This window comes from Phoxinus phoxinus (genome assembly GCF_949152265.1).
Source record: "Phoxinus phoxinus genome assembly, chromosome: 10".
Classification (NCBI taxonomy): Eukaryota; Metazoa; Chordata; class Actinopteri; order Cypriniformes; family Leuciscidae; genus Phoxinus; species Phoxinus phoxinus.
In genome coordinates, this window is record NC_136885.1 from 33,220,217 (window position 1) to 33,232,374 (window position 12,158).

A 12,158-nucleotide genomic window follows, 5' to 3' on the forward strand; every position below is an offset into this window, starting at 1 on the left:
CCTAGGATCTATTCTGGACGAGAAAGATAAGTCTGGGAAGGGGTGTGTCGATCGTGATCTGCCTTCTCACACCGCGACACAGGTTCGTGGATCGGAGTGTCGCGATTTCGGTTTAATATCGTAAATCGTTACAGCCCTAGCTTAAAGCCATCTTTTCTTTTTGTTGTTGCTTTGAACTGGTTTAAAAGAGTTAACTATGGGTTGCGGTTGTCGACTAGTGAAACTATTTATCTGAAAAACATTTTATGTATTTTTTTCTTTTTCTTTTTTAAATGTTAGCACACCCACTAGTTGATTTTAATTTTATGTTTCCAAGTCATCAGTTTTGGAGATCTTGCCCAGCCCTAGTGTGAGTCGTTGTGAGATTTCTAAATACTTTTTATCCTACTTCAGGAATCGTGAACTGCTTGAACTCGGCCTGGACAATGAGGACTCTGAACACGAGAATGATGAGGACACCAATCAGAGTGAGTTCAGCATGAAAATGTGCTAAAGCTGTTGACATGTTAATTAAATTCTCCGCTGGTTTCCTGCTGTCAAATCAAACCTCTTTGTTACTCTTGACTGCACAGGCTCCACCCTGCAGGATAAGGATGAGGAGCCAGTACCCGCTGAGACCGGACAGCACCATCCGTTTTTCCGCCGCTCTGACTCCATGACCTTCCTAGGATGCATCCCTCCTAATCCTTTTGAAGTACCTCTCGCTGAGGCCATTCCTCTGGCTGACCAGCCACATCTCCTGCAGGTCAGTGATGCCCTGTACCTGCAGTTCACTTCTTCTATTAGAGGTGATTTGTGATGTCAGTGCAGATGGTTGAGTTTAACACTGCTGTTTATCCCCTTCATCTCACAGCCCAATGCCAGAAAGGAGGACTTGTTTGGACGGCCAAGTCAAGGTCTCTATTCATCCTCGTACATGGCCAGTAAGGGCCTCACGGATCTGACTGTGGACATGAATTGCTTGCAGGTAAATATGGCCACATGCTTTCTCAAAATACTGAAAAGTGGTGAGTTTTTTTCTTTGTCTTTTCTTTTTCTTCCTCAGTTTAAAAACTCACAGACATTTTATATTTACAGAAATATATTTAAAATCAGTTTTTAATACTGACAAATAATGGTCTTAAGTGATGATAAAATGATTTAACTCACCCGCCCCAGACCTATGCAAGTCATCTTGTATTTCATATAGTTGATTGGTGACGAACATAATGCAGGGCAACAACTCTATAGAATGCAGTTATATGCCTAAAGCCAGGGCAGAACTGTTGTGCATCTCCGATCATTCACACAGCGGCGTTTCGTTTCTGAATGATTCCGCATTTTGAGCTAATCAGTCATTAAGAAGAGCCTTTTACTTGATTCCTGAATTAATCAGTTGTTTGAACAAATTGGATGAATGAATAATGACTCCATTACCTACTCATTTTAGACATTTACAGCAACCTTCTTGCAGTGTTAGTTTTATTTAGAGTATAATTTCATAAAAAATAAATCCTATTTTGGGGATTGTTTGCCAAAAAAGAATTTTTTATTTACATTTACTCACCCTCATGTCGTTTCAAACACGTATGACTTTCTTTTAATGTGGAACATTTAAAGAAGATATTTTGAAGAATGTTGGTAACCAAACTGTTTTGGTCCGTAAATATATCTAAATACCAATTCAGAGGCAGCTTCTGAAAAAAAAAAAAAAAAAAGGCAGTTGTTGCCTAAAAGTTTGTTGAATTAAATAAAATATTTCTTTCTAGAGCTACTTTTTGTAATGCCAATTTGATGCTTTTCTCATTTAGCACAATAATGACTTTAAATAATCTTTTGGGAGTAATTTCTCAACCAAATTTGATGTGCAATTAATTTGCGTTTAATTAATTGGCACATGCAATTAATTAAAATTAAATATTAAACTTGACAGCCCCAATTTAAACACAAACTGATGTTAAATAATTCCCAGTGCGGTCGAAAACGCTTCTCTGATCAGGTCTCAACAATGAGCAATAAAACAATATTTTTACAATATTGTATTATGGGTAATTCTCATCCCAGATTCTACCCACAAAGATGTCGTATTCGGCGAACATGAAGAACGTGATGAGTATGGAGTCTCGGCAGAGGGGTGGCGAGGAGCAGTCGACTGCGGAGCAGGACATGGATGCATCTAAACCAGGCCCTTCACCCCATGATCTGGCAGCCCAGTTAAAGAGCAGCCTCCTTGCAGAGATTGGTTTAACAGAGAGCGATGGCCCACCACTTCCCACATTTATGTAAGTAATAACATTTGTGACCCTGGACCACAAAACCAGTCACATGGGTACATTTTTTTTTAATTGAGATGTATACATCATCTGTTTTGTTAGGATAGGACAACATTTGGCAGAGATACAACTATTAGACAATCTGGAATCTGAGGGTGCAAAAATATCTAAACATTGAGAAAATCGCCTTTAAAGTTGTCCATGTATGTTCGCAATTGACCCTTCGCAGGGAGCTTGATTGACAGGTGATCTGGCCAATCATACTTCGCCATCCACCATTTTGTCCGACTAAGCAGTCAGGAGAGTTAGTAGATTAACATGGGAGGATTTGAACTTGAGTAACGGAGTGTACTGACACTTTTCTGCGGTTAAAACAACATTCCTTCTGATGTTCAGTCATGTTTCTTTAATGCTATAAATGAACTAGAAGGAAGAGATGATCGATTGACGAGCAGCTTTAACTGAGGCTCTACAGCGATCTGTCATGACACATTAAAGAGCCACAAAACGGTATTTAATGTTTAAATTTCTTTTTTTTAAAAAGACTGAATTTGAAAGGTGAGACTTTGTTTAATACGTTTAATATCAAAAGTAACCGAAAAGTAACCTGGTCTGTCAGCGCGTTGTCAGTCTCCTCTCTGCTCCACGATGTATTTTTCATTGCCTGAGAACATGGTGTGGCGTGAGAGCAGCGTAGCTTGTCGGACATTCGCTATGTTTTATCAGTAACTAAGGGGGGTGGGTCTTTGTGGTCAATTGGTGCATCCACTCACAAAAATAAATGTTTTATATATTTACGGTAGGAAATTTACAAGATATCTTCCTGGAACATGATCTTTACTGCCATAAAAGAAATATAGATAATTTTGACCCATACAATGTATTGTTGGCTATTGCCACAAATATACCCGTGTGACTGGTTTTGTGGTCCAGGGTCACATTTATAGATTTATTAAGGGCTGTGAGTGATGTGATAATGACGTTTCTTGTTTGTGTCCTCCAGTCCACATTGTAGTTTTATGGGGATGGTGATTTCTCACGACATGCTGCTGGGCCGCTGGCGGCTTTCTTTGGAGCTGTTTGGCCGTGTCTTCATGGAGGACGTGGGAGCAGAACCGGGATCTGTAAGTACAGCTCATTTTTAGCAAATTATTTTCATTGAAAGCCATTTTGAACAACTTTTCCCGAAGACTTTGCATTTGCACACTGTGCACGGAAACCATCCGCAGGTCACGTCGCCTTAAAGTATTGAATAACACATTTCCATGGACAAAATGCATATGGAAAATAGCAGAATTCGCAGAGTGAGCTGCTGCGGGAAAGGTGCATGGCCCATGTTTCCTGAAACCTGAGAAGGCTTTATATTAAGGGTTTCAAACAAAAGGCACTCGCCGGCGCATGCATGTGTGTGTCAAACCAGACGAAGCACAGAGTGCAAAAAGTCTGACTTAAAATATGCATTTTGCTAAAATATTTCTTGTTACATATGTTGTGCTTTTTTTCTTTTTTTAAAAATAATTTAATTTAGTCGTATTAACTTTTGCATGCACAGTATGCAATAACATTAAGCAGTCAGTTGTTTTTTGGTTGAGAATGTAATGTTTATATTTTAACCTTTTTTGCACATAATATATAGCATAGCCGATATAGATGCATCCACTATATTTATTTTCACATTGTTTGGAATAGTGCTGGGTATCGATTCAAATTTCAAGAATCGATTCGATTCCGATTCTCAAGATCTTGAATCGATTATCATTATTCGATTCGATCCGATCTGATCCGATCTTATATTTTTAAAATCAAAAGTTTTAACTGTTCATGAACAATCAAGTGTTTGTATTAAATAACATTCACAAACATACATTAATGTTGTAAAAATGTATTGTTCCCTCAATGTATTGATGTTAGATAAGGCATTAATGTTAATGAATGGTGTCTTAATGTAGTGTTACCAACTAAACAGGAGATAAAACGTGTTTTATTTGACTTAATTGACTGTCCTTTTATTTAATCCAAAACTGCGTTCATATTTAAAAGGCCTTTTAAACTAGATACAACAGACCGCACACGATACCACTTTAGGGGCCGTTCACATATCGCGTTTTATGCGCGTGCAAATTCAGTGAGAAGCACTTCAATGCATCTCAACAGGTCATGTGACAAAAACAAGCCTGTTACGGCCTTTCCGTAACAACATGGAAAGCTCGGCCGAACAGCTGATCATAGCTGTACAGGGCGGCTTTTTATTTCTCTTCTCAATGAATATATCTAGTAGTAAAGCTAATGCAAGGGCTAGAAATCAATTAATTATTTGATGATACTTTCTCGTCATCATGGAGAGCGCAGTTTGCACGAGTTTGCACCGCTTTCTCCTCTCAACAAGCGCGTACTTTCCCTTTGCGTCTGCCGTTGCTATGCAACCATGAACAGAGGCGCGCCTGAAAACGAATTTGCACGCGCAAAAAACGCGCTATGTGAACGATTCATTCCTCCTTTCTTGTCAACAAGTGGATTCAGAGAAACCGCATTAGCAGCGCCGCCGGTCGCCGTGTCTCAGTGGGGAAACTGTAGGGGAAAATGGGGAAATAAATTTTCCCCATTGAAAATGAAACTGAAAATGGGGAAAATGTAGGCCTGTTATTAAATCGATCCTCTGAGTTACGGATCGATCTTTAGAAATTAATATGAAAATCGATTTAGAATTGGTGAATCGATTTTTTCAACACAGCACTAGTTTGGAAGACAGCATTGGGCAGAATGTGGAATAACTTGTTTAAATAATGGAATACATTTTTTATTTTTATTAAAAACTAATTCTTTGTTTAATCTGATTAATCAACGAATTAATGGACAGATTAATCGATTCTCAAAATAAATATTAGTTAATCCCTAGAAAAGTTGGTCAATAAACATGAAAATCAAAAAGAGTTGTTCTACAAATATCTACTTTTCTCTGGACGTTGCAGATCCTGACCGAACTGGGTGGTTTTGAGGTAAAGGAGTCCAAGTTTCGGCGTGAGATGGAAAAGCTGAGGAACCTGCAGTCACGTGATCTGGCCCTGGAGGTGGACCGTGACCGAGAGCAGCTCATCCAGCAGACCATGCGGCAGCTCAATGCCCACTTCGGCCGTCGCTGCACCACTACGCCCATGGCTGTGCATCGTGTAAAAGTGACTTTCAAGGATGAACCAGGAGAGGGCAGTGGAGTGGCACGGAGCTTTTACACGGCTATCGCACAGGCTTTCCTGTCCAATGACAAACTGCCCAATCTGGACTGTGTACAGAGCGTCAGCAAGGGAATGCAGGCCAGCAGTATGTATCAATTTTCTTCTGGTTTTTCTTTTCTTTTTTTTTGACAGGCCAATTTATGGGATGGTGAATGGTTTTCGTTATTACTTTATTTCGTATTTAATTGATTTATTGGTCCTTTTTTCCCTTAGATTTTTTTTTCAAGGATAAATGTTTCAGCTGCTGCGTAAATGTGGTGAACGTTTGCTGGTGTTTTTGAGAAGGTGATGCTCAGGTTTTCTGTGTGTGTTTGCAGATCTTATGCAGCGGCTGAGGAACCGAGACCGTGAGCGTGAGAGGAGGAGCGGAGGTCTGAGAGCTGCATCCAGACGAGACCGTGACAGGTGCCTTATATATCAAATATTCATGATGTATGTTCTGGCAAAATAAGCTTAAGTAATCATTCTTTTTGGGGGGATTAAAAATAAATGTATCAAATTCATTCTTTTAAAAAAAAAATCATAATCTTTCATGGTGTAATTTCTGGCAAATTAAGTTTCAGCAACATTCATTTAATTGAGATTATTTGATTCAATTTAATTGAGATTATTTGATTCAATTTAATTGAGATTATTTGATTCAATTTAATATTCAATATTTAATTAATTCAAATAAAAGATCATCTTTCGTGATATATTCATTACATTTATGGGTATTCTTTAAAAATGACATTTAAAAAAATATATATTCAATTATTTAAAAAATATATATAAATGTATAATAATAATGGTACATTTGATTTATAAAGTGCCTTTTTAACTCACAAACTGCATAAATTCTTAATGATACATTTATTTTGCCAGAAAAATGAGAATATAAGCATATATTTAATTGAGTTTCTTTTAAAATAATAGAGATGCACTGGTTGATTGGAATCGAATTGGATCATGTGGTTTTTTTGGGGGGCTGATCTCTGTTGCACACAAACTGCATTGCAATCATTTCCCAAAATGTAATTTGTTTGGAAATATTATGAGGTCTGTAAACAATATAATTCAAAATCTGTAAACAGAAAAATATAAATATTGAGTTGGGGTTGAGGGTTTAAATGAATGTGTCTCTGAAGGGAACTGACTGTTTTTTGGTGCAGGTATGTTTTGGATAGCACGATTCCACAAAGCTAAAGTCAGACCATTCTGCTTTTGCTTTAAATTTTGAAATTATACATTCTTATTTATATAAAAAACAACTGCTCATGCTGCATGTGTAGCATCTTTGTTTGGATCGTGATTAAAATGCAGTGGTTGCCTATAATTTGAAATGGCTACAGATGGGTTTTTTTAAGGCTAGTTTGGCCTGGCAATTGGAATCGGCCATGAAATCATGATCGGTGCATTCCTAAAAAAAAATTTAATATATAAAAATGTAATGTTAAAAAAAATGCTTTATATCATTTATTTTATTATTATTATTATTATTTTTTGCAGGGACTCAAGGAGACAGCTGTCAATTGACACACGGCCGTTCAGACCCGCATCAGAAGGGAACCCCAGTGATGAACCGGAGCCGCTGCCGGCTCACAGACAGGCTCTAGGAGAGAGACTGTACCCACGAGTGCACGCCATGCAGCCGGTACAAACCAGTACAGCAAATGTGACTTTGGAAAATATGATTTAGTGTGTGATATCCATTTATGTGGTGTGCTTTTCTCTACAGGCATTTGCCAGTAAAATCACAGGGATGCTGTTGGAACTCTCTCCTGCTCAGCTGCTGCTGCTTCTGGCCAGTGAAGACTCACTCAGAGCTCGTGTGGAAGAGGCCATGGAGCTCCTCATAACTCACGGAAGGTGAATAATCTCACGCCCCCTGTCAAGAAAACAGTCCTTTATGCCTTAAGTGAACTTAATCAGTTGAGACAGAAAATGCATGTGTAACAGTATATTGGATCTGTGCATTCGGTTTTTAAGTGACCGCAGCCTAAAACCTGCTGTTGTCTGTCATTAAATTTTAATCAAATTACAAAAGATAGAAAACATCTCTCATTGCTCCTGTCTGAATCACTTTTGTAACTTGTAACAGTGAAGACTGCAGTTTTTTTTAAATACATTTGATTACTCACTACATTGATTACTTAATACAATTTATGTAGTATTTCTTATTTCTAGTGCTTATTGCTTTTCAGCTTGGTCTTTCATTTGTGTCTGTTGTTATTTATCAAGTTATTATTATTTAAATAATATAATATTAATTATATAAAGTAAATTACCTAATATAATTATATACAAGACATTTTTAACATATTTATTAATTTAAAAAGTAATACAATTATTTATTAAATACATTTAATAGTATTTAATATGCACTGTAGTAATTACATTTATTTGTTAATACTAATAAATTAAGCAGTTTTTTTTTTTTAAACCATTGTTTGCCATTTGATTTTGTGGTGTAATTTTGTGGAGTATTTTATGAGCTTCTCTCTCTTGCACAGGGAAAATGGTGCTGACAGTATACTGGACCTCGGCCTCCTCGACACTCCTGAAAAAGCACAAGTAAGTTGTGTCAAACTCTAAAGGCTCTTTTCTTGTTCGTTGCATCAGCTTAGGTTCAGGGTGCAACTCATAATTTTGTGCTGTATAGTTTTTGCAGGCATATTGTGCATGAGTTGTTCTATATAGTTCTTTGGAGATTAAAGAAGTTCTTTGTTGCACCTGTGATCGGTTTTTAATTGTAATTTCCATATTCCACCAGCAGGAGAACCGAAAGAGGCACGGTTCCACTCGCAGCGTGGTTGATATGGAGCTGGACGACCCTGATGACGGGGATGATAATGCACCTCTCTTTTACCAACCCGGCAAGAGGGGCTTTTACTCGCCCCGTCCAGGCAAGAACACTGAGGCCAGGCTCAACTGCTTCCGTAACATCGGCAGGTATGAGACACGTGTTCACTTGAACATCTGTGTTGAGAATGATCCCCCAGCTCCTACTAACATCCCTGATTCTTTTCTTCTGCCTACAGGATACTTGGGTTATGTCTGTTACAAAATGAACTTTGCCCCATCACACTCAACAGACACGTCATCAAGGTGTTGCTCGGCAGGAAGGTGAATATCTACATGTATAACTTTTGTAATAGCGATATCCTGCATTGATCTGAGGTTAAGCCTGTCACTAAGTCAGGGCCCTGTAAAATTCCAAAATAACTATCAATATTACAAATTGCACCTTTAATAATCAGAGTGTCTAATTAATTGAATTCATAAATTAACAATTCAATATTTTATCAATATTTTTACGATAATGGGGCCTATGTATGAATTTTTTTATTTTTTTGCATAAATTCTGGTTTGTCTTTTTTAATTTTTCTGGATTTTTTTAATGAATACAAATTGATACAAAATGGTGGAAATCAAAGGCATGAAATATTAACATTTGAATTAATCTTTTAAAATGAAATTTTTTAAACAAAGTGCTGCGCAACAAGTGATAATATTAAACCTTCATTAAATATCAAACTTTCATTATTTTCACTTTGAGAAGTACATACAACTGTGTGTCACGAGCTTGAGTGTGAATGAGCGCAGTTTTACTACACAGAGACAAGCAGAACATGCAGACCTCGTTTTTAAACAATGTGGACCGCTGTACACCCCTTCTTTTGATTTACTTATCCACAATTTGCCAATCCATAACCTTTTATGACTGGATTTTGCTATCCTGTCTCTTGTGCTGCAGGTGAACTGGCACGACTTCGCTTTCTTCGACCCGGTGATGTACGAGAGCTTGCGACAGCTGATTCGACACTCTCAAACCGAGGAGGCGGAGGCTGTGTTTGCGGCGATGGACCTCGCCTTTGCTATTGACCTCTGCAAGGAGGAAGGAGCAGGACAGGTGATGGCTACATTTCCCTTTTGTATTTGCTTTAGGGTTCAGTGTTTGCACATGTCTGAATGTGTTTCTGTTGGATCTGCAGGTGGAGCTCCTGGCCGGTGGGGTCAACATGCCTGTGACTCCTCTGAACGTGTACGAGTACGTGAGGAGATACGCAGAGCACAGGATGCTGGTGGTGGCAGAACAGCCTCTGCATGTGAGTGCACTTCACTTTTGAGGCACCTAACCCTGATTTTTAGGACTCAGAGAGCCAGACTTTGACTATCTGGTCCTTATCGTGGCTCATTCATGACCTTATTTTGAAGCTTACTAGTTTTGCATCTTAATTTTGGTCTAGGGTTAGCAGAGGTAACATTGAGATTGTGACCATTATGTGCTTAAATGATGGTGGCTAGGGACAAAACGCCACACAAAAATGCCAGGAAAGGTAGTTTATTTTACAATTAAGGAATTACCTGTCCAGTTTTCCCCTCGGGCAAGGAGAAGGTTGTCATCAGCACAAAAGCAAATATAATGAATGATGAGAATCAAAAATGGCAAAAAAAAAAAACCTGTATAAAGTAAGAATGATACTGAGCACACAAAAAAAGCTAGCATAAAAGGCAGATTAAATAAAGTATGGGAACAGGAGAGCAACAATTGTCTGCCTCGCATTAATCCTGTCACTATTTTAAATGCTGACGGTAGACAGGATTGGCAGCGGATACCGTGTCGTCAGTCAGGTTAACAATGATAGGCAGCTTCCCGATCCAATAGCAGTCCCGAGGGGTTGAGCCTAAGAAATTGACACAGCGAGAGAGAGAAAGAGGGCAAAACACAGACACAACTACTGGTTTTGAATGCACATTTACGTTTATGCATTTGGCAGACGCTTTTATCCAAAAAGCGACTTGCATTCCATTCAAGCCGAACATTTTTTCAATTCACGCATTCCTTAGCGTTGCATGATTTAGGTGTGTTGTATGCTTTATGCCTGGTTCAGATTACACAATTTTTTGTCTGTTACGATAGTCACTCTGTCTGATTACGTGATTTTGACTCCTAAAATCTTGTCGTGTCGTGGACAAGAAACGTGTCAGACTACACGTTTCTTTCCAACCAGCCATCGCGTGCCATCTCTCTCACACACACACATTCACTCGCACACACACACTCTCGCGCTCACTCACACACTCTCGCTCACTCACTAACACACACACACTCTCTCTCTCACTCACTCTCGCACACACACTCTCACTCACTCACTCTCGTTGTGGAGGACAGAAAAAAAAAAAACATGCTAGTCTTTTTGTCGTGATGCATCGCAGACGCGGCATCGGTTGTTGCCCACTATGACACTATACGAGATGAAACGATCGAATCTTGCGTCCTGACGCCCGTTGTCGTTTACGAATCCCCACGACACCCGACGTCAAACGAATCGTGACAAAATTGTGCTAAAATCGTGTAATCTGAACCAGGCATTAGGTGCATGTTCTTTCGCCACTCATTGAAAGATCTGTACTCTCTGCCAAAAATAAAGCCATGTGCAGATGTAAGTGAACATGTTGTTTTGCAGGCCATGCGGAAGGGCCTTCTGGATGTGCTTCCAAAGAATGCTCTGGAGGACCTGACGGCGGAGGACTTCAGATTGCTGGTCAACGGCTGTGGAGAAGTCAACGTCCAGATGCTCATTAGTTTCACCTCTTTCAATGATGAATCAGGTACATCAAGCCTCGCTCAGACTGTCAGCCCATATCTGATTTTTGTCCATATCTGATTGGAATCCGATCATATTTAAGCAAGTGTGAGTGGGAAAAAAATCACATGAAATGCAAATCCGTTTTGAGCTGCAATCAAACTGCATTTCTGGAAATCTTTTTCAGCTCTAATCTAATTTTAGATTGTAGTTTGCCACTTTCTCATGCCACGTAAAATGTAAACAAGTTAGATGTTGTTATTGGAACAGGGTTCGTACAATGTGCTTAAAGTCCTTGAAAACAGACATATTTATGAAGAGGTACTTGAAAAGTGCTTGACTTATTGAAATATAATATATATATATAAAATTTCCGTTAAACGCGTTATTAACGGCGTACATTTTTTTTATCACGAGATTAACGCCTAGCAAACTTTGTCGTTTTTTTTACATGCTTTTGCAACAACTAGTAACGTTATTAAAACTACAAAACCACACCGGATCTAGCTAGACCAGAAACAAAACAGGCACGCCGCACACACTTGTTTGCACATCGCGTCTACATTTGCACAAAGCAAGCCGATCCACTTTGCCATGTTGATAAGAGCATTAAAATGAGAAAAAAATAATGGGACAAAAAGAAATCAAGACACATTTAGAATAGATAAAAATGTGCGATTAATCGCGAGTTAACTATGACATTAATGCGATTAATCACGATTAAATATTTTAATAGTTTGACAGCCCTAAAAAAACACACACACAATCTTTTCACGCAAAATGAACACTGCAGCCCGTCTGCTAATCCCCCATCAGACCTTTTCTCGACACGAAGTATCCCAACATTATATTAAATACAAAGTTTATAATGGCTATTATTGTTCAATTATAAATTACATATGTTGTATTTACAGATACCTTATATCTGTAATTTGAGTTTAAAAAATCCTAAAGATATTGTTTGATAAGAACGATCTGATTGTAGTCCTTAAAAACCAAAAAATAGTGCTTCAAAAGTCCTGAATTTTCTTTTTACAGTATCTGTACGAACCCTGTAGGAAACATGCTGAACGTCGCTGCAGAAACAAGGTTGTGTTGTTGCAAAG

General features: G+C 38.5%; 1 protein-coding gene across 7 annotated transcripts in view; it reads left to right on the forward strand.

Annotated features, from left to right (window-relative positions):
• ubr5 (ubiquitin protein ligase E3 component n-recognin 5) overlaps window positions 1–12,158 on the forward strand; it is a 58,532-nt gene that overhangs the window by 42,841 nt on the left and 3,533 nt on the right. For 5 of the 7 annotated variants that reach the window (XM_079625414.1, XM_079625410.1, XM_079625412.1 and 2 more), the window contains 15 exons: window positions 394–467; window positions 573–745; window positions 854–967; window positions 2,044–2,261; window positions 3,256–3,376; window positions 5,222–5,567; window positions 5,800–5,887; window positions 6,971–7,115; window positions 7,200–7,330; window positions 7,975–8,035; window positions 8,235–8,413; window positions 8,503–8,587; window positions 9,219–9,374; window positions 9,457–9,570; window positions 10,933–11,077. In XM_079625414.1, the coding sequence (XP_079481540.1) occupies window positions 394–467; window positions 573–745; window positions 854–967; window positions 2,044–2,261; window positions 3,256–3,376; window positions 5,222–5,567; window positions 5,800–5,887; window positions 6,971–7,115; window positions 7,200–7,330; window positions 7,975–8,035; window positions 8,235–8,413; window positions 8,503–8,587; window positions 9,219–9,374; window positions 9,457–9,570; window positions 10,933–11,077 (2,150 nt within the window). The remainder of the gene's footprint in view (window positions 1–393; window positions 468–572; window positions 746–853; window positions 968–2,043; window positions 2,262–3,255; window positions 3,377–5,221; window positions 5,568–5,799; window positions 5,888–6,970; window positions 7,116–7,199; window positions 7,331–7,974; window positions 8,036–8,234; window positions 8,414–8,502; window positions 8,588–9,218; window positions 9,375–9,456; window positions 9,571–10,932; window positions 11,078–12,158) is intronic. The other 2 variants (XM_079625411.1, XM_079625413.1) reach the window with 1 other exon arrangement.